We start from the raw sequence: 18344 nt of genomic DNA, 5'->3' as shown, positions 1-18344 counted from the left end.
TCGCTGTCGGCGTGATTGTGGTCGTTGTTGGTTTTTTATTTGGGTCCGTGCATGGTTTTAATGCCGCTCTAGTTGTAAACACACTAAGGAGCGGTCGGCAGTGGCAACGACTTCTGCCGTTCTGTTCGTCTGTTCTTTGCTGATTGTTGCCTCCCTCTGCCCCCTTCCTTGACTACACTCGAATCGCCTCGCGGCCTCGCACTCCTGCCGTGCCTCGGAGCGATGGATTTGGATGGTCCACATGAAATGATTGCTGGTTGATTATCTAAAAAGGAGTCGGTTGTCTTCCACTTATGTCACAAGTAAACACGTAATAGTGAGTCAGTTGACTTGTCAACAAAGGCAAAGTTACCAGTTAAACAAGCAGGTGTCACTCCCAAAATGAGACCGATGTTCAGGGTGACGTCGCGTTCACACTGTACACGTCCGTCGACGGATGACGGAGGGCGTGTCTGACGTATGGGGGACGCGTTGGCCAATCTAATTGGCCAACGGATCCGTCGCTGCCAGAAAAGTGGAACATTTCTTAACTTTTTGACGCAGGCAACGGAGCCGACGGAACGGATTGACCCACAATGCATTTCGAGAGCGCCCCATGCAAAGTCAATGAGATCCGTCGACAGACCTGTACAGTGTAAACGTGGCGTAAAGCCCCATGTCCATGCCATGCGTCCGCGCATCGAGCTTCAGTGCTTAACTTGTATCGTATACCAACATGAACCCTCATGTGCTCCATCAGAACCATTTATAATAATAGCATGCAGACAGAAATCATAACCTGCTCTACATTGACATGACCCCCTGCACACTGAGCCTGGATTTTAGTGAGTACACTTTTCTTGTTCTCAAATCTCTGTCTTTGTAGACAACACACTGTTACACTGCTACCCTATCTCTAGGTTGCTGAAATGTTCGGCTGTTACAAAGATCTACATTAGATCTGAATACCCGAAGGACATGATCACATTCATTATGACCAACCTGTAAGTGTTTGATTTGTTTTCGGACTAAATATAGGACAAAACAGGATATGGTTTTAACTGTGTAGAATAATACAATACAAGCCTTGATTTGTTGTAAACTCATTCATAATCTACGAGTCAAACCGCACAAGGGAGATGGCAGGCTGAACACGTTTCAGCCTGTGTCAACAGGTGTCAAACAGACAGATGACAGTCACACTTCACACTTCTCTTTCGACCACGTTTATTACAAATGATGACATACACAAGCAGTTTGTTTATTTCAAGAAAAGTCCCCCAAAACTATTTTTCTACACCTGAATGAGAACTTATGTCGTACTCAGCTTCCTACTTTTCTAACGGTGTTGTTCAGGCATATTTATTCTCTCTCGCACTGTCTGGAAGCATGACTCCTTTCTTTTGTCGGTGACACTCGTGCTGTGCGCTGAGGCCTCTATGCATCTTCTTGTGATGAAATATATAGCTTGAAATCAACTTCTATGCATTTGTATATATACACATATCATATTTGCCTTGACTGTTTGGTTGAAGGGAGGCAGGGGGGCCGTGAGAGAGTAAATTGCACTGGTTTGCTAGAGCTTTACCTCATAAGCCTTTTTCACAGAATTGTCCTCGTAGGACAGACTCAGGTGTGGCTCATAACACTCATTATGGGTCTGTTCCTCATGTGTACCAGGGCACATGTAGTAGACTAAAGACTAGTGAAGGTATGTCTGATTCTCATGCCCTCCATAAAATGGAACACACCCATAATAAGTGGCAGCATAATAAGTGTTTTGAGTGACCTGTGTTTGTCCAATGGTGACGCCTTTGGAAAGGGTCTATAAGGACTGCAGGTCTAACAGATAAATCCACTCTCTCACTTCTCTTATAATGCATTGGTTATTTTGAATCTTTTGGAGTTTTATTTTTAACTTGATGATAAAACGACTATAAACGCTGTCTTGTTTCATTATTTGTAGACCTAAATCAACTGATTGATCCACAATTAACAGTGTTTCGAGCTCACTTGCAAATAAAGGAAAGTGCTTCGTTGGATTTTGAGATGTATATCATTGAAGAAATACAATATGGTTTATCATGAACTTTATGCAATGCAGTCTTTATCTTTGGGTTTCCAAATCCATTTGGTCTGTGGAAAAATAGGCGAAAGGAGAAAAGTCACAGCTTCAGCGAAAATGTTACATAATGCAGCATTAAAGCTTTGGCAATGTTAATAGTTATTAATGCTCAGTACAATTCTGTAGGATGAATCTCATTGTTTATATGATAATACTCGTTATGTTTTCCAATTGCACTGTACATTAAAATAAATGTCAATGTTTTATATTTTGTTATATTGTTTATAAATTGTATTTGTTGCCTAGTTACACCCTTCTATACAATATACTAACATTGTAGTAATTAAGATACATACATCCTGCAGCAATAATGGATCAATTCAATTTCTTTATGTATGATTTTTTTATTAAATTAAAAGTACATTGTATGATGAACAATACAAGATCATATTCATATTTATTTCAAATTAGTAATTGAACAACAATTATAAACAAGTACTTTAAGTTACTCTAGAGAACAAGCATAAAATTCACAATGAAAACTCTATCCTTAAAGATATAATGAATGGAAATTCTATACATTCAAATACAGATTCGGAAAAAATATATACTTATATATATTTATTGACATAATGGCAGATCCATTGAAGCTCTTCCTACTCTAATAGCCTTTTCTCTACTATTTTCTGACTGTACAAAGATTAACCACAGCACCCCCTAGTGGTCCACTGTTAACCAGCACAATGTTGACTGTCTGATGACATTACAGCGTTATGATTGGCGCTTGGTCTTCCTCGTCTTGGTCTGCGTTCTCTATCAGTTGATTGGTGTCTACCACGTCAGGCTTTGAGCGCTCTCCATTAAAATAGAGGGGGTTTTCAAAAGTGGGCATGGATCGTCCAGATTTCTTGAACATGAAGAATGCTAGGGCCGCCATTCCACCAAGAAAACCCAAGATGACGACCACCACCAGGCTTGTGTGAGCACGTTTCTCTCTTTGAGTTGTCTGATATGCTACACGATACAGAACAGAAATACACATTTGATTAATATAGAAGATGATCAATATGAAAGCAGAATTTATAATGTTAAACATAAATGAACAGTTACAGATCGTAGCTTACTGACACAGTCTGGCTAAGAAAGAGTTAACAATAAAAAAGACTAGCCTATATAAACACTGGGTATGTAGGAACAATTATCGATTGCTGATTTAACAATTTAATAAATGGACAATACCTCTGCAATTGATTATTTAATTAATGGCAGAACAAAAACCCATTAGGGTAAATTAGTAGAAGTAGTACTCACCAGCTGTTGGCAACATATTCGTAAGAGCAACTGTGGAGTAGAGATGTGTAGATTAGAATTGTTATTATGATGCATGATTTTTTTTTATCTATATTGACTCACAGTACATTCAGTTTGTAATTAATGAGCCACTAGGGGCTCTTGCTCAAGGATGCTTACAGGTTAAGCTGTGGACATCGGGGAAACCAAACCACCAATACCTTATCCACTAAACTATTCTTCACCTACAATCTACCACACTTGCCATTTCTAAATGCAAAGAATGGCCTTACCTTTGGGTGTTTTGCAGATGTAGGCTCTGTCGTGCCATTTACGGCCCGTCGTCCATTTTCCAGTTAACGACTGGACCTTTGCAAAACTGTTGGACCCCTCTGGGTTGTCCTCATCCCAGTTGGTGTAATCCACGATGGTTTTGTCAAGCCAATTCCACTTTCCTGTGAACAAATGAAAAAGAATTGCAAAAGTGCTGAATATTATTTGAACCAAATGTTTCCCCAATTCAAAATGCATAAGAATGTAACTACTTAATATGCAATAGAAAGGGGTAAACAAAAAGCTTTTAATTACTGGTGAATTCTATACCTGCATGTGTCTTGTACAGGCCGATCCAGAAGGAGCTCTGGCCATCGGACAGTATTGACAGTTGATCTTGGATGAAGTGCTGTTCTTCAGGATCCTCAATGCTGGCTAGGCCTCCACCTTCAAAATTAATAGGAATATTGTAGATTAGTGTAGACTGTAGATTACTACACTTTCCTTGGGTGCCAGCATTGTTTTTTTTATTACTTTATTATTACAATATTATTTTCAATATCCCTCCCCTGGGCAATGATCGGTCCTTTAATTATTTTTAGAAAGAAAGTTTTCACAGGGACCAGACTGATCTGCAGACAAAAACAGAATGGGATCTCCCGAGACGAGGCTAACCTTGACGCATACAGGTGTATCAATGTTCCAGGCTCTCTTACCATGTCGTGAACAATCCGAAGCTGCATCGGCCCATTCCACCGTCTCTGTGATGAAGACGTAGCAGTGGGCCCTGAACGGCATCCAGGCATAGTTGCGATCCGACCGCTCGTCCTGACTGGCAACGGGGCAGCTGCCCGCGTATTCGGTGGAATCCGTGGGGGCCACGTCTATGTGTACAGGGGGAGAGTCGATCATTCATCATGCTGCTGTTGTTAGGTTTTCATAAGGAAGTCACAATGTCATAAGGGAAGATTGACAAATGTAATGTGATTTCCTGCGAAATTTCACAGACATTTTCCAATCGTGGGCTTGCAGTACCTGAAGACTGCAGACACGCGCTATTCATGGTCATGTTGCACAGTCCCGTCTTCCACGTTCCGTCGACGTCGAGGTAGACGCAGGAATTGTCGGTTGGTTCCCCTGGGGACCAGTTGGCCATCGTCAGGTGCCAGCCGCTGATGAACCTGAAGTAACCGCCGGTCTGCAAAGCCGGAGCGCATTGGATTACTCCCAAAACACACTCTGTTGAGAAGGCTAAACCAGGCCTACTGCTACAATGAATCATTAGGTTCAACTACATTCTGGTTAACTTCTGAAAAAAAGTAAATCTACATTTTTATTGACTGTATTAAAAAAGGTTTTGCGATTATATAAGCTATATAATGTATGTGTAAAATAAAATGTATTATTTAAATAAAAATAAAAAGATCTCGGTAGGTACCTCTTCTTTGTTCAAACCGAGCCAAATGGGGGAGTTCAGATTGAGTGCCTGCAGCTCTATGTACGCCCTCGTCCATTCAGTCCGAATGCTCGCCAGATGGGCCCCGTCCTTCTGGCACCGCGCCTTGGCCTCGCTCCACGTCAGGTTCTGGGTGACAATCTTCACCGAGTCATTGCCCATCTTGACGTAGGTGATCGGAGTCAGCGGTCCTGTCGGGCTTGGGATCTGCGAATCTGTCGAGGCGGTGGTGGTGCAGAATTACAGTTTTGCAGACAGAAATTTGTACTTACTACTAATCCTTTGTGAGAATAAAAATCGGATAGCAGAGAATAAACTAACACGGAAGAACAAAAACTTTTTTTGGAGCGTAGGCTTACAATAAGATGGAGAAACAGTAAAGAGCAGACTTTGGTCAGAAGTGAACTTTTGACAGGGTCAAAACTGAACATGACTCGGCAATGCTTGGCTACACGAAGGCACATTCAGAGGTTCATCACACGATTACATTTTTTTCCCCTCGTTGGACCAGGTTCTTCCACAGATCAGAGGCAGCATAATGTGCTGGAGAACAAAAGGAGAGCTCACCCACATTCCGCTGACAAACGTATCCATAAGTGTCATTGCAGTTCCGCCCTATCCACTTCCCATAGGAGGACTGATTACTGCTCAGCACTACACAGCTCTCCTGGCGAGGGGCAAAGGGTTAATGTTGAGGAGACTGTGTAAGCATTGTATGATAAGCAGCATAACAAGCATAAAGCACTAATATTATATCCGTTGTACGAATCCATAGTATGATTCCATTATAAGAATCAAGCCCAACTTTGTTACTCTAGTAACGTAAAACTGGTAACATAAAACACATTTCTCTGCTAATATTTCTGCTATCTTTTTGTTAAATTTTTATGAGGATTAGTTGTGTTTGCAGCATTTAATCTTTCCTTTACTTGAGCATAGTAGTTATTCATTTTCAAGTAAAACCTTTATAACAGCTTATATGTTACCAGGTGTGTTCACCTGGAGACACTTATACTACTTACATCATTCCAGGAACTATAAAAAGATCCGGGCCGCCTGTATTTCTGAAATGGAGAATAATAATAAGTGCATGTGTTCGTTCAAAAACAGAAATTCAAAGACCCAAAAAATTGCTTCAAATCACGTCGCGCCGACACTTACGTTGAAACCCCAGTTTGTGTAGCGCCTCGGCCGGCCGTCCGTCCAGAAGAATTCTCCTTTGTTCAAAGAATTCAAACCGATCCAGAGGTCTCCTGACGCAGCCTCCGCCATGCGTGTCAACAGAAACGCTGAAAAGAAAACAGCATCACCACACTGTAGGCCTGTGCATGCCTAAAGGTCTGGAGGACATTCTTAAAGGTGACATATTATACCACCAGGTGTGAGTCTGACATCACAAGTGGGCTTCTCCACCTAGATGTTTGCTGGATAGATCAGTCTGCCAGCCTACCCAGTGGACCGTAGCAAACTTTGCTTATCTATCCGTCATACATCTAGGTGGACACGCCCACACGCCCAACATGTGACTGGACATCAGGAGCTTACCTTGATCACTTCTCGAAACGATAGAGGCTAGATTTCCGCCCATTGAATTACACCGTCTCCGAGCTTCGGGCCATTTGTCTTTTCGGGATTGGACGATTCTATAACACTGATATAAAAAGTAATCACACACACACACGCATGAATTAAACACAGGAAGGAAAACATAAACACACCTTCACCAAAAAATAGAGTTACTTCCCTCGAATTAATTAGCAAGTGCTGTTAAGTGTGACCTCTGACCTTTGACTGGAGTATGGACCAGTCCAGCGGGCAGCCTCCTGTGGGGGCCTTGGTGGGAGCGGCGGTGCTGTTGATGGCCACCGAGGTGCTCCTCTTGCAGATGGACTTCTGCTCAACGCCGCAGTTGATGTCATGCCAGAACCCTTAAAACACAGCGGGCCACGGGCCAAATCAACAGTGGCACTATGGTGGAGACCAGATGTATACATACCAGGACTTATTTATATGTATTTATGTACTTTTACGCATTGTTTTTAACTTCACAGGTCTTTATTGTGTACCTTTGAGTATGTTCTTTAAAGGTGACATATTATACCACCAGGTGAGTGTGATTAGCCGTCAAAAGCAGTTGTGAAAAGCACACATCTAGGTGGACACGCCCACTTGTGATGTCAGAAGAGGCAGATTTTCAAAACTGCTTGTAACGGCTAATCACACTCACACCTGGTCGTAATATGTCACCTTTAACATTATTGTTTGAATTTGAGGGTCGTGTGTTATATGTATGTGGGCGCTGTCCAGGGTGGACTAGATTGACCAGATTCTGACTAGGGATGCATGGGGGTCTGCTGCGTGTTTGGACCGTACCATTATGGTGAGTTATCATGACACAGTTCTCGTCGTTGTTCCTAAAATCCGGTTGATTCTCGTCCCAGCGCTGATACTGAACTGAAGAGCCATCCATCCACCTTAAACAGGGCAAGAATGGTTAGCTATGTGTTTACTACATTGTTTTATTTTATTGCTGCAGCATTGAATTTTAAATAAATAAATAAGGAAAGCAGATTTTAAAAAATTGCCTCGGTATAGAAGAAATAAAGAAGTTGAAAATACTTATTTATTTTCAATACATGAGTTATGGCTGAGGTCAGATATCTCTGATAAATGTATTCATATCATATCAAACCAAATGCATATCAAATGTCAAGTAACCTATTATATATACTCACGAATATGACTGATCGAAATCCACAACCATTCCGATAAAATAGGATCCATAACTCCTCGCTATCTGCATGCACATAAACACACACACACATCAAAACACACACACGTTAATTAAATAATTCATTGCGGTGTCAACAAAAAGCCTATCCTTGAACTGGAAGTTTTGAACTGTTTAACACTGTACCATCTTCCACAGAAAGATGTTTTCGGCCTCGCTGTTGATGACCACTAAATCGCCGTGCCGCTGTTGACAATAGCTTCGGGCGTCCTCCATGGCTATGCTCCTGTCATTAATGTAATACTGGCTCCAACCCCACTCCAACCAGCCGTCCGCATGTTTGATGTACCCTGTCAAACGTCAAGAAATACACATGATTATTTAGGGGTTGCTTTTATTCGGCAGTTAGACTTCCAATAGAGCCTTTTTCCACAGGGGCGTCGTCATAGGGCAAACACAGGTGTCGCTCAACACACTAATTAGGAGGTCTGCTACTTTTATGCTTAGACGTATATAAATATATATATATACCTAGACGCCCAGTGAATGCTTGGACCCGTTACTGCGCTATGTTGACGTTGCTGCCATTTTGTAGAGGCCAGTAAATGAAATCAAAGTAAAGGGTGAAGCTGGGACAGTTCTGGATGAAAAGCACTATAACGTTTACATTCGTCAAACAATTTCAATGAGTTGTTTTTATATTCTGATTGAATCATGTCATAATTTATAGTTGACATAAAAAAAGACGTGCTCCGCGTAGATCATAAACCTTGCAATGAAAATGAATCGTGGAGCTCGGTTCGGTTGTAAACATTGTATTTGTTTGTCGTTGCCTCTCAAACATGGCACGATGTTGACATATGATACAAAGGCCAAGTAAGGGATAATCACCTCAAGGCACGGCAATAAACAGTTTGATATGCCCGGCTCGTGGAAGGTTATTCTACGTTTATTCTACTTATTGCTTAAACAATTCAAATACTTATTATGCTTAATTATGCTTTTTCTTATTCGTATTGCATGCTTATTAAATGTATACTCAGTTTGAGTTCATCTCCCTCAAAAAGTAGTCCCCTTTAGAACTACGGTGAATGACGTTAGCTCAGCTGTAGCTAATTAATTTCTATAGCAACCACACAAGGCTGCATTTGATCACTAGTTTAATAACCTAGTTGCTACATTGTATCTCGCTGGCGAAACTATGTATCGACTGACCCTCCGATAGATTTCCGACACATTTTAGAAACTTTTTAAAACAAGGTTTATTTTTACAATAGACCTCTGAAGAATAAGTCCCGCCTCTGAGGCTCTGGTTCCCTCGGTCAAATATCTATGGGAAATAACATGGGGTTTATGAATGATCGTACATAGCAAACTCTGTAGGTGGCAAAGAAGTAAAAGCTGCGTCACGTTTTGAACTACACACATTTTCCATCTAGTTTCGAATGGCTTTGGATTGTCGGTGCCGTTAAAGTAGCAAGCCTCGGAGGCGGGACTTATTCTTCAGAGGTCTATGGACCTCATGTTTGAAATTTCTGTGATAGAAAAAAAAATACAAGCGGTGTATTGATCTACTATTTGATGACGCTGTGCTCAGTCAGCCGCAAGTACAACCGACAAGTCAGCAGGCAACCTGCCGGGTTAATGCCCTCCTCCCAGCCAATCAGAATCAAGCATTCTTAAACAAAGTAGAATAATGCTATGTATCTGTGTGTGTGTGTGTTGACGTACTAGGGCACATGTTCTATGGTCAATGTGTGATATATTCACTTGTTCAATTTGACTACATGTGCCGTGGTATATAAAGGAGGAGATCCATAATTATTGCTATGAGTGACACCTTTGTAAGTCTTACGACGATGCCTCTGTGAAGTGGATCTATTGGGTAATTTTATGCATAAATATTTGCTATCATATTTGATGGCTAAGCAATAGCTCATCAATTACTTGGGTTGTTTATGGATCTATATATACATGTCGTGTCATACAATATCCTTTTACCTGTCGTGGTATCATTTGGAGGGGGGTTTGGAGTTACACCTGTTGGTTAAGATAGAGAATATTCAGAAACAATATCAGCTCAACAAAGGAAACATATTAGAATTTCAGTCAAAAAGTCAAAACTCCCAAACTTTTTTAACAATCGGGGGTTCCACTAGTACCAAAACGGCTTCTTTATCTTGTGAACAGGTCACAAATTCAGAGTGTTTTATGATGACTGCAGTACCGAAAATGCCAATGAAGAACAAAAGAGTGTACCGGCACGGATTTGACACATCCAGTCGTTGTAGGATTCACAGTGCACGTCGTTCCAGGAGCCCTCCTCGTCCCAGTAGTACATCCGGAACTCCACGCAGGACTCTGCGCTGTTCTGGTTGTTGGGCTCCTCACTCATCCAGTGTAAGAAATTCAGCTGAGAAGTAAAAGAAAATCAACAACAAAGCATGATCCAATGTTGTAGATCAGGGTTTTTCAAATTGAGAGCGTGAGCCCCTCCTCAGAGAACAGATAAACAGCTGCACACCCCCCCCCCCCCCCCCTGAACTTATTCAAAATCATTGTGTTTTGAAAGATCTTTTAATTCTTTTACACATTTTAAACATCTTTTTTGAAAAATTTCAAACACCTCTGTGTTTATTTAAAGATTGTTTTGCTCTTTTACATATTTTAAACATTTTTCTTAAAATTGTAAACATCTTTGTGCGTTTTTAAAGATATTTAAATTATTGTACACATGTAAATGGCCCTGTTTAGCCTTCTTTTTTGGCTCACCACTACTTTAGTAGGAGCAATGAGTTTGTGTCTTTGATGCGCACAGGCAGCTTTTTTCTTTAAACGTCGCGGCCTCCCTAAATATCATGATTCAAATTATTGTGTAAAAGTCAATATGCTCACCGGTGTGCCGTCAGACCACTCGTAGCCACTCCCCGGGGTAGGCTCACTCAGGCCGATCCAAGCCTTACCATGGCTGCTAGAAAAGTATTGTTTTTATTTTCATATCAAAACATGACATATGTACATGATACCTACAGTATATAGCAACAACGCTCAGGAGCTTTTCCTTTTAACGTCTTTCCATGATTACGTGTAGAAAAATAACGAGAAATAACGAAATAATGAGTAGCCAGTAACTTAATTCGTATAAGCGTTGGGTGTATGCATGATACGGAAAATAACAAGGGATCCCAATAACAACTTGACTCCAAGGGCTTTCATGGAGATCTGGGAGGGGGGTATTTGTCTGCCTGAGGTCTTCATTGCCCCTTTTAGGTTGTGTCTTCTGTGTTCTGGGTCATTGCGTTACCTTCCAGTTTTCATTTCTTGCTGATTGTGGATGCTCAGCAGATCTCCTCCGATGGCCCTGCAGTAGTCCCTGGCCTCGAACCAGGTCTTTTCCCCCGAGCGGGGTCCCGTGAAGAACTGCCACACAGAGAAGGGACCATCACCACCCAACCGATTTGATTGGAATTCTTTTTTTTTTTCTCAAAAGGGATCCTATTATTAAATAAGCTATAGTGTTTGTTAAATGTGTTAAATGCTAGTGCTATGTCTTCAAGGTGTCATAGGTAAGATTAAGAGCTGTAATTACAACATAATTTGTTGTTGGGAAAATATAGGTGGATGAAGATAGATGCTCTGCTTATATAGCAGCGCATCTCTTCCCTGATTGGTTAAGGGAGTTAAATCGCAGGTGTGTGAATGAAACACGGTGTCTGAGAAATGTAGGGCTGAGGGAGCAGGGAAGGAGGGGACATTTTTTTGGGGGGTGGGAGGTTGTTTGGTCTTAAAATCATGCTCTCTTCTGCTCTTTTGTGTCTTTGCAAACCTGAAATCGTACACACAGCCGAGGCAGGTTCAGGGTGAGATCGCCGCAGCAGGAGCGGACGAACACGTGTGGGGTCACGTGAACGTAAAGTCGTACCTTGCTGCACATGTGCCGGGTTCCCACCGGTTTCCAGTTTTCCGCACACTTGGGGGTGGGGATGGTGGGCGGGACGGCCGTCACCACGGCTCCCTCGGCCAAGTGCTTGCACACGTACTTCTCCTTGTTGGTGCAGGGCAGGACCTCCCAGAGTCCGGCGTACACGCCCGTTGTCATGGCAACGCAACCTTGCAGGTGTCCTTGGGTTTGACATGAAGGAAGGGGAAGGGGGTGTAGGGAGTATAATCTGTGTTCTAGCACCCGGAAATTGTAATAAATAAATAATATGGATGTGTATTTCATATGTAATAATAGCTTCATACCTGGCATGTTAGCGTTCCAGTGAGTGAACTTCACAGTGTTTGTGTTGGTCCACACAAAGTCATCAATATTTCTCTGGTTCGAGAGACCGAGCCAAAAGTATTTCTCCGATCTCATCCCTAGTATGCTGATCAGGAAAGCATTGTCCACCCTGGCAGCAGTGGGAAAAAAAAGGTATAAATACAATTGTTTCGATCAGTTTTTTCTGTTGATGTGTGTGTAGCTATCCAACAGGCTGCATGATCTGAAAGGCTCACCCATTAGCAACGTCTGCCATGAGAGCGTCACTGCTCTTGCACTCTTCTTTAGCCTCATCAAATGTCTTTGTCTCTGAGCCCACCAGGTAGCAGTATGAACCGTGCCTTCTCCAGCCCTACGGACAAACACAACCACTGCTGTGATCAAACTGCTCCACGTTGTATGTAGTATGCTGAATGACATCCTCATTCATCTTAGTAGCACAAAGTACTGTAAAGAATACATTTAAATCAATATCTAATTGTTGGCATGAGTTTGTCTTCATCTGATAAAAGCATGGCATATATCAGCTCACCGTTATAGTAATCATGCAACAGGTGAACAATCTCAATCTCAAGGTAGCATCAATCTTATGGTTAAAAAAAACCCGCTCCAAATGTTTCACATATCGCACCTTAACAATCTAAATACAACAAATCAGAAATCACTCTCCACTCACAGGTTTGCATCCTAAATCCATGGACACTTCGTCGCCAGTGGATTCAATGTCGCTTATTTTCATGCAGATATAGCCATGCTTCTCCCCGCAGGAACGATCTGCCCAGTTACCGTTCTGCATAAGAGAGAGAAAAAACATGTGATAGGCACGTAACATTTTCCATCTTGTTTACTCATTTCTTGACATAGCAGAACCTAGAATCGTGGCGGAGACACACAAGTATTCTGGGGTTTATCGAAAAAAGATAGAGATTGTGCAGTGGTGTAGAAAGCAAATTACACTGTGCCGCTCGCAACGCGGGTTTGAAATGGCTGCGTACCTTTCCTCTGACCAAGACACAGTCCTCGTTGGCCCCAGAGGATTTGGGGGAGCCTTTCTCCCAGCTGGTCATGAGAACGGTGGAGTGATCGATCCAGTTGAACAGGCCTTCCACCTTCCTGTCGTTCAGCCCGATCCATAGTTCATCGGTCGCGACTGCAGACGTTTCATTAGTGAGACACATAAAGCTTAGCCGTTTGGTCTAAACACCCTTTTAGATGTGTGAAAAGAAGTATGCCGTCGCCGACTCAAACAGGTTGCTCTATGCACCTGAATCCCGTTTAAAGTAATTGTAATCCGAATACACACAATTCAAAATCCCTCGACCTTTCGTTCAACAATGTTACATTTTCAACAGTTTAAATTCAGTTGAAAATTTCCCATTTAAAGATTGCCACCATCACACAAACAAGAAGACCTCTTAGAACTCTTCAACGGATGATCTCAACGCTAGTCACCAAACCTAGACTGGGTACAGTCTAGTACCTGCCGGCAATTTGAATTTGCCTTGCAGCAGGGTCTGGAGAGGAGCAATCACCACGCTTTTGCGGGAGCCAATCACCAAGCTGGCTTCTCCCCCTGGCGTGCCATTGGCAGGTTTAACACAATGACGACAGGGAAGCGACGGCGAGTCTTTTGAACTACGCCCGTTGATCGCGCCTCTTGTGCTGAAGAAAATGACAGCCTCCCCAGACCAATGTGCAATCTACGATTGAGCTTGGTCTGGCAATAGCCAGGCTACACCAAACCAAGAGGAATCCTCAAATTGAAACAAACCTGCCTTGTAAAGGAATCTGACATTTGAGTTTTAGATCTACTGGTCACACAGTGTTGATGAGGATGTTCCTTCAAGTGCCGTACCGTATCCAAGTTGAGAGATGATGAAGCTTTGGTCCTCTATGTTGCCTACACTGGCCAGGGATCCCCCGCTCTTGGCACACTCCGTCTGGGCTGCAGTCCAGGTCTTTCTGGTGCGGTTCAGGTAGAAACAGTGGCCGTTGTATGGGATCGAAGGGCTAGGGCAGAACCCTGTCTCTACTGTTTGCAGACATGAAGAGAGAGAGAGAGAGTAGAGGGACTCGAGTATATTGTACATAGATGGGCCCTCGCAAAAGCAGACCTTTAAAATAAATGTACACAGTAGGAAGACATGGTGGAGAATAGACATACTTGGGATACATGTCACTAACAGTAGAATAGCGCAGATTAAATTGCATTAGAATATAATAGAATCTATTGAATTGTTATGTATTTAAACCTGCACTGCCTGTACACTTTCAGTAAGGAGGTAGCGGCCTCTCTTGGCTTGAGTTGCAGCTACAGTTATGTAAGGAATAAACAACAACAGGGTGTCCTGTTACTGGAAGATAATATATGGCAAGGGTGGTGACTGGTCACTGCCTTGGTATATTATTTACAATAACAGCAAACCCTGGAGTGCTTTATTCCGGTTATACCACAGTTACCAACAATGATTAGGTATTACTCTCATCTATAATGTTTATTTTAATTTTATTATTTAATAAAATATATTTTAACGTTATTGGAATAAAAATTCCTAAAAACGAAACACAAATCATCACGTAGGAACTAATCCAGGTACCTTCAGGCTGCGTGGGCAGGGTGGCGGCCTTGTGGCAGATGTATCCTAGTTTTTTGCTACAGGACATGGTCTGCCAGAAGTACTGCACTCCTGAATCCATGATGGCACAATGGTATCCAGGATTCTGTATTGGATGCCCTGAGAGAAGATGTTGATGTATTAGAGTTTGACTTTAATCATATGGAAGCATGTTGTTTATAAAAAGCAGATAATCAACTTACATTTCTGATTATAAATCCTTTAAAATGCCCTGGTATTGGATCCTGTTCACTGACACCAGCATCACGATCAGTGTTTCTCAATGTGTACATGTACAGTTCAAGCAGGAATACACAATCCTAGCAAACCCACTGTTGCTTAGAGTGACTCTCATTTGGGCAGTCTCCATATTTAGAAGAGAGAGGAAGGCTTGTCTGTTGCTGGTGTAACTGATGCACTATACACAGACATCCAACACAGCCTGCTAGATTTAAGGTTTGAACTGTAAGGCTTGTACATCTCAGAACGAGACTAAAGGCCAGTTTGGACCAAAAAGACAAGACGAGACGGGACAAAATCACCCCATTTTAGAATTTCATTTAAAAAGAAAAGAAAAATTCTGAAAGAACGATCATTTAATCGTTTAAACTAGACTGTTCCAGCGAAAATTACGAGACTAGTTTGGAAACCATTTCTATGTTAACATGACACATTGTTCACCATGTGGCTACAGCTGCCAATCAGCACTGGACGCTGATGGGCTGAGAGAGACAGTCTACTGTTAAGCCTAATGCTAGGACTTGACACGTTGAATCTTGAGGACGTCTTGAGACAACTGCAGTCATTCTTAAACTTGACTTTTCACACCAAGACCAAAAACATTCCTTAAGCGCAGTTTTAAGTCCCTTCCCGTTGTTTGTGTGTGAACGGTCCCTTAAGGCTACATGGTGTGATGGAGAGGCATGCCTACCAGAGTCCCACCTCAGGTAACGGAATGGCTTCCCATCCACCCACTGCCAGCCGTGTTCCTGGTCCACAGTGAGCCCCATCCAAAGGCGATTCTGCCCTTGACCCAGCATGACTGCAAACAGCGGATAGGGTGCATGTATGGTGTCAGCAGAGGGACAGAAAGACAATAAGAAAATGGCTTTAATAATGAATTAAGTACTACTTTTTTTTACACACACACACACACACACACACACACACACTTTTGAATCTACCCAGGAGAGTGAGTGGTGTGTTGGGGCACAGTACCTGTGATTATCCCCTGCTCATTGGGCTCTGTGATGCTGAGCAAACTGGAGCCCTGCTGCTTGCAGCTGGCAAAGGCCTGATCCCAAGTCAGCGCTGACTGCATGTTGATCTGGTAGAACGCTCCTGATACAATATTGGCCTTCCAATACTTTGTGGCTGGGGATGAGAAATGTTTTTTTAATGTATAATTATTAATACAATTCTTGTTTTTTTTTGTACTCAAAATAATACTATTTATAATTATAATAGTGTATTCATAGATAATAATATGTAATAATTATATTGATAGCAGTCTCACAAATCAGGCTTTAGAATGTATTCGTAACGATTTCGACCAATTATGTCGCCAAAGGCGTGGATCGTAACCGCTTGATTGGCTAAAAGCATAAACAAATTCTGCCAGCAAAACAGGATTCATTGAAAAAGTTTCTGGGAAGGTTTCAATACAACACTATGTAGACTGGACACTATAGAAATACCCATTACATTCCCCATCTGAAAGTTCATCGACTCGCACTAATAAATATCTCTTCAATATCCCTGTAACAAAACATACAAGGTGTTGCTCCACCCCTATTTGATTTTGGTTTCCTGTTTTGGCTTCTGCTGGCCCAGCCTCTGTGCCCAGTTCCCCCAGAAGTTCTGCTAGCCACTTGGGACTGCTGGATCTGATAATGATAACAATGGTCATTACAGTGAAAATGAATGGTGTTGTAAGAGGGAGTGCTTACAAGTGGATGGACAGTAACCCCAGTGTTCATTCTCTGCTTTGGTTAGAACTGAACACCAGGGCCTGCTAATGCTTGAGTCATACGCAGTGCAATCATCAAACCATCTGTCCTTGTATTGGAAGGGAAACATGCAGATCTTGCCAAACGCGTTCCCTTCAATAGTGTAGAGCTCTGGAATAACACAAAGATTTGGGATGAGTCATCTTTTAAAATAAGTCTTTGTAGGCCTACTTTTAACCATGAAAAAACATTCACAATTCATAAACAGCAGAACGGCAGATCTAAACTTAGTTTGCAAGTTTTGTGGTCCATCAAATGAGCTTCCTATAGAATCTGTGTACGTAAAGTACATTTGAACTAAAAAATAATTAAAACAATCAACAACAAACAAAAAAAGCATCTTGAAACCATCTCGTAAAAAAAAACAAGACAAGGAGTTCAACATTCAACCGTCTTCCCTCGTCTCTCACCGTACCTCTGTGTGTCCGCAGACAGGCCCCAGCGCCCGTGCCCCGGATGACAAACTCATTGATGGTTCCTATGTTGCTGGTGAGGACCAGTGATTTGTCGGGCTTCAGCGCCATGTAATACTTTGAGTTCATAAGGGCGAGCAGCGTTCCGTTTCTGCACTCCCATTTCTGAAGGCTGCTCTTGTCGTCGCAGTCGTACTGGCTGATGGAGCTGCCCACCGACTTCCCCTGCGCTCCCAGGCACTTCTTCACCCCGCTGACCAGCAGACGGTTGCCCGAGGTCCAGCGTATCTTGGAGCAGTCGCTTCTGCTTTGCACCACGCAAGCGTCGCTGTTCTTACCCACGAGGATGAAGGGGGAATCTGTGAAGACAAGAGAGAGACGGCCGTGTTCGTTGGGTGGCTGCAGAAATTGAGTGACTGCATGTGTGGTACTCGAATTCTATGCCGTGTTCAAGCAAGGTTGAAAAGGTCTGAGGCGTTCCATCACATGAAAACAAACAAACTGTGAAAGGATTGTTGAACGATTTCTTTAAGGTCTTGCTTTTTTCAGATTGCATTAAAAAAAAAAAAAAAAGATTATGTATTTAATGAGGATGAACACGTTTTGTTTTACAAATTCACTCAGGATCTCAGGATAGCTTGCAGGCTCGTTCACCTCATGGAACTGAATTTGCCCAAAAAAATGACATAATAGTTACAGTTATAGTAACAAACATGTCTAAATTGTCAGAGACATTTAGACATGTCTCCAAAGACTTAAGGTTACAGTATGAAACGTAGACACACACACACACACACACACACACACGCACTCGGCCAACTGGGCCTTGTACGCATTGTTAAAGTGAATAAAGTATACAGAAAGTAGCCTACATACCGTCTGACGCCAGACATGGAAACGTTTGGATGAAGAGCACAAAGGCTACCACTGCTATCCTCATGGCTAATATTCCACTGATACCTGTCACACAGACACACACAGACACTATCCCTGCATTGCAGAAGACTCGTAAATTGTGTGCATTCCCTGGAGCGGGACACAATCTTAAGAGTTTTGTGACGTCCTGTTGTTCTTGTGTCACGATCCAGAGAGACATTTCAACATTTGTCAAAAGATCAAAAAGGAGGGGCCACACTCACCGCCTTTACTGAATGCTGAGTTGACAAACGGACCCACACACACACACACACACACACACACACACATATTGTTAAATGTGTTGTGGGTACCCCAAAAATACCATGACGTT

The 18344-nt window shown here is 42.3% G+C and overlaps 1 protein-coding gene across 2 annotated transcripts; it reads right to left on the bottom strand.

The window, feature by feature from the left end:
* Window positions 1-2438: 2438 nt before the first annotated feature.
* Window positions 2439-18118, bottom strand: mrc1b (mannose receptor, C type 1b). 2 transcript variants are annotated; one of them, XM_084480491.1, is made up of 31 exons: window positions 17972-18118; window positions 17098-17454; window positions 16623-16793; window positions 15892-16047; window positions 15605-15715; window positions 14656-14793; window positions 13914-14090; window positions 13054-13208; window positions 12735-12848; window positions 12295-12410; window positions 12040-12188; window positions 11717-11916; window positions 11099-11214; window positions 10690-10765; window positions 10054-10207; window positions 9796-9834; window positions 7981-8144; window positions 7799-7860; window positions 7437-7537; window positions 6849-6991; window positions 6609-6714; window positions 6225-6352; window positions 6086-6127; window positions 5631-5730; window positions 5046-5278; window positions 4643-4805; window positions 4324-4491; window positions 3938-4054; window positions 3628-3789; window positions 3356-3385; window positions 2439-3058 (listed from the first exon to the last, which is right to left on the bottom strand). In XM_084480491.1, the coding sequence occupies exons 1-31, from the start codon at window positions 18033-18035 to the stop codon at window positions 2808-2810; spliced, it is 4263 nt and encodes a 1420-aa protein (XP_084336617.1). In that variant the 5' UTR covers window positions 18036-18118; the 3' UTR covers window positions 2439-2807. The 2 variants fall into 2 exon arrangements, with proteins under 2 accessions (XP_084336617.1, XP_084336618.1); XM_084480492.1 differs by having other exon boundaries at window positions 10690-10762.
* Window positions 18119-18344: the final 226 nt, after the last annotated feature.

Source organism: Micromesistius poutassou (genome assembly GCF_964030765.1).
Source record: "Micromesistius poutassou genome assembly, chromosome: 16".
Lineage (NCBI taxonomy): Eukaryota > Metazoa > Chordata > Actinopteri > Gadiformes > Gadidae > Micromesistius > Micromesistius poutassou.
The sequence above is the reverse complement of the archived record's forward strand: the minus strand, read 5'-3'. Positions and strand labels throughout refer to the sequence as shown.

Excerpts from the sequence above, each read along its gene's own strand:
- mrc1b (XM_084480491.1), bottom strand. The coding sequence starts at position 18,035 with ATGAGGATAGCAGTGGTAGCCTTTGTGCTCTTCATCCAAACGTTTCCA. Across the intron at positions 12,849-13,053 it reads GTGTCTTGGTCAGAGGAAAG|AACGGTAACTGGGCAGATCG; the intron begins GTACGCAGCCAT and ends TCTCTTATGCAG. Across the intron at positions 12,411-12,734 it reads TGGATTTAGGATGCAAACCT|GGCTGGAGAAGGCACGGTTC; the intron begins GTGAGTGGAGAG and ends GTTTGTCCGTAG.